Genomic DNA, 2,957 nt, shown 5'->3' on the forward strand with positions numbered 1-2,957 from the left:
AATATAACCATTTGGTAAGTGAACCACCATGGTAAATAATATGATTAGAATTTATTAAACCACTCTCCCTGACAAAATAGTCCAGCAGTTCAAATTTTCATGGCATTGGTAGTCGAAGTTATTTAAATCCTTTTTAGTAATTTATGCTCAGAACCAGAGATACTTGGGGGAATTTCAATTAAGAGTTTAATATGTCATCACTTGGTTTAAAATCTTAAGTCGAAAGAGAAATATTATGTCTATAATATTTTCACACTTTCACGTAAATCCTAAGTAAATAAGTTGTTATTAACTTTTACTAATGGGTAAAAAAGTAATTTCAATGATGAGTTCAAATTAAAACTAGTAATAATTTATCATCTAGGATTTATTGTAAAAGTATTGTGAAAATGTTATGGAGATAACACTTCTCAAATCTAAATGAGTTTTAACTCAATTATGTTGTATTAATCACTCACCATTAATATCAATTATTATTTAATGTGAGATTTCACTCATACGTATATACTGAACAAATTCTTCTACGAACATGCATTTTGCAACAATTTGCCGACAAGTGCAACTGTGATTAGCGAACAATCACTTCTACATGAATCTATTACTTGTTCTCTATCATTCATAACACAAATATTGTATCCATACACTTTCTTTATAATTTTATTTTTATTATTTGTTTTCCTCCACACTCTAAAAATGAAGAAGAAATAACTTGGAGCAATATATTACATCATACAAACAATCAATCAGCATTAGTCCAGCTCATGATTTAATGATGGATGGTGCTGCTGGTGTTGGTGGTATTACTGCAAGAGGCAGCATCGGATGAGGCAATGAAATTGGCTCCACCTTCTCTTTCTCTCATCGGTACTATGTCATCTTCCCTAGAGGCCATTTCACTAGCTGCTGCCTTTGCTTCCTCTCTGAACTTCTTGTAGATATCACCTTTGTAAAATTTTCTGGTCCTAAGAACCAAAATAATAGAAATAAAGAACCCAAACAACGTTACCACTGTGATTATAATAAAAGCCATCCTGTAACAGTGAGCGCCTGTGCATGTTAATTGCTGACCTGCCGTCCTTGTGAGACTTTGAGCTTCCAGTTGCTTCAAAGCCTCCTTATCATATAAATGACCAGCCACTATCACATTGAGAATGTAAGACCCAACTGGGCTTGCAACCGCACCAAAATTGTACAAAGTGGAATAGTACTTGAGGCCAAAGATCTCAGATATGATTGCAAATACTAAAGGCCATTGTGCACCAAAGCAAAACCCAATAATCACCGAAGCAAAGTAAATAGAGTATGGGGCTGGAAAGGCGATTAAGAGATGGCCAACACAGGAGAAAAGAAGGACAAATGAAAGCGCTAGGGTACGAGGGAATTTGTATTTGACTAAGAAGATTTCAGAAGCAAAGCCAGACATAGCTCGTCCTAGGTAATTCCAAATGCTCACGAGTGATACAAAGGTTGTGATGCTATGAATTGGATAGCCTAGTGACTTACCAATCTGACCCAAGTTGTCAATGGCAGTTAAAGTCCCGCCAACACCACAAGTTGTGGCTACAAACAAAATTAACATGTCGATGCTGAATAGTGCTTGTAATATTGTGTAGTCTTCACCTCTATCTGGGGGCTTGAATATGTTGCTCAAGCAAGAATCTGGCTTCCTTTCACTTGCTTGTGCTTCAATTGGGGGCAGTACAGGTTCCTCCAATATTTGTGGATTTTCAGCTACTAATTCCACTTGTACAGGATCATTTATGGGGTGCTCCTTTCTCCTCCAAAGTTTGGATTCTTCTTTCAAAACTATTACAAGTGGGAGAAATAGTAAAATAACAACAACACAAGCACTTCCAACATATTCAATTCTATTAAACCTGAGACTGTTTTGTATGATAATCAAAATCATGAGAAACCCGGCAAGGCCAAGTGAAATATAGAGGAATTTGTAGAAAACTTTGAGCTCGTTGGATTGTGGAGCTGTCTTTATAATTCGAACCGTTCGAAGAAAGACAATGGAAACAGCTGCCGGAAGCCAAGCAATTAGCAAAATCAGAGCCTTTGAGTTATCCACATAGATAGCATAGTAGAGTTGTGTCAGGAGAGCACCACTTATACCAACAAAACTCTTCAGAAGGCCTATAACACTGCCACGGTTTTCGGGGAAGTTCATAACGGAAGTGACTAAAGCTCCAGTATTTGCAAATGCTTGTGAGTTTGCACCGATGCACATATATAAACACATTTGCCATAGCTGGGGTTTGGCAACACGGCCAGTGACACTAAGCCATATCATGAGGTAGCCAAACAAGTTCATGATTGCCCCAATTAAGAGGACCACCCATGGGGGTGTGATCTCGTTGATAAGCCCAGATAGGACTCCAACGTTGCTACCCAAGTCTTTGAAGAAGCTGATCAAGTTGAGCGATGTCTGGTCATAGCCTAGGGTTGATTTTATGTCGTTGGAATATACGCTAAATATGTACGTTGAACCTGAGACAGACATGATTAACAACGATGCAAAGGCCATGAACCATCTACCAAGGAGCACATGCAAGCCGAAGCTCTTCATGGCTCTCCAACCTCCACCGCCACCGCTGAACTCAGCCCCCACCATTTTCATTTATCTTAAAGGTTAAGATACGCACGCTCTAGGCTTGGACTTACTTATGAGGAGGGAGCATAGTACATGCAGTTTTGTATATATAAGAGAGTCTGGTTTTGTAAATTAGAAGGGAACTGTTAATCACCTCATCATAAGTTAAGAATTAATAAAAGTTCAATTATGAACAGTTAATCACTTTATACGTTAAAGATTAATAAATGTTCAATGATGAAGTATTAAATTAAAAATATATTGTTAACCATCTCATAAATTAAGGATTAATAAATATTCAATTATGAACTATTAAATTAAAAGAGTAGAGCTAACCACTTCATAAGATAAGAATTAATAA

The 2,957-nt window shown here is 37.1% G+C and overlaps 1 protein-coding gene across 1 annotated transcript; it reads right to left on the minus strand.

The window, feature by feature from the left end:
• Positions 1–766: 766 nt before the first annotated feature.
• Positions 767–2,617, minus strand: LOC142608667 (protein NUCLEAR FUSION DEFECTIVE 4-like). Its single transcript, XM_075780362.1, has one exon. The coding sequence runs from the start codon at positions 2,615–2,617 to the stop codon at positions 767–769; it is 1,851 nt and encodes a 616-aa protein (XP_075636477.1).
• Between the last annotated feature and the right edge of the window lie 340 nt (positions 2,618–2,957).

This window comes from Castanea sativa, chromosome 9, assembly GCF_040712315.1.
Source record: "Castanea sativa cultivar Marrone di Chiusa Pesio chromosome 9, ASM4071231v1".
Lineage (NCBI taxonomy): Eukaryota > Viridiplantae > Streptophyta > Magnoliopsida > Fagales > Fagaceae > Castanea > Castanea sativa.

Coding starts and splice junctions, on each gene's coding strand:
- LOC142608667 (XM_075780362.1), bottom strand. CDS start 2,617: ATGGTGGGGGCTGAGTTCAGCGGTGGCGGTGGAGGTTGGAGAGCCATG.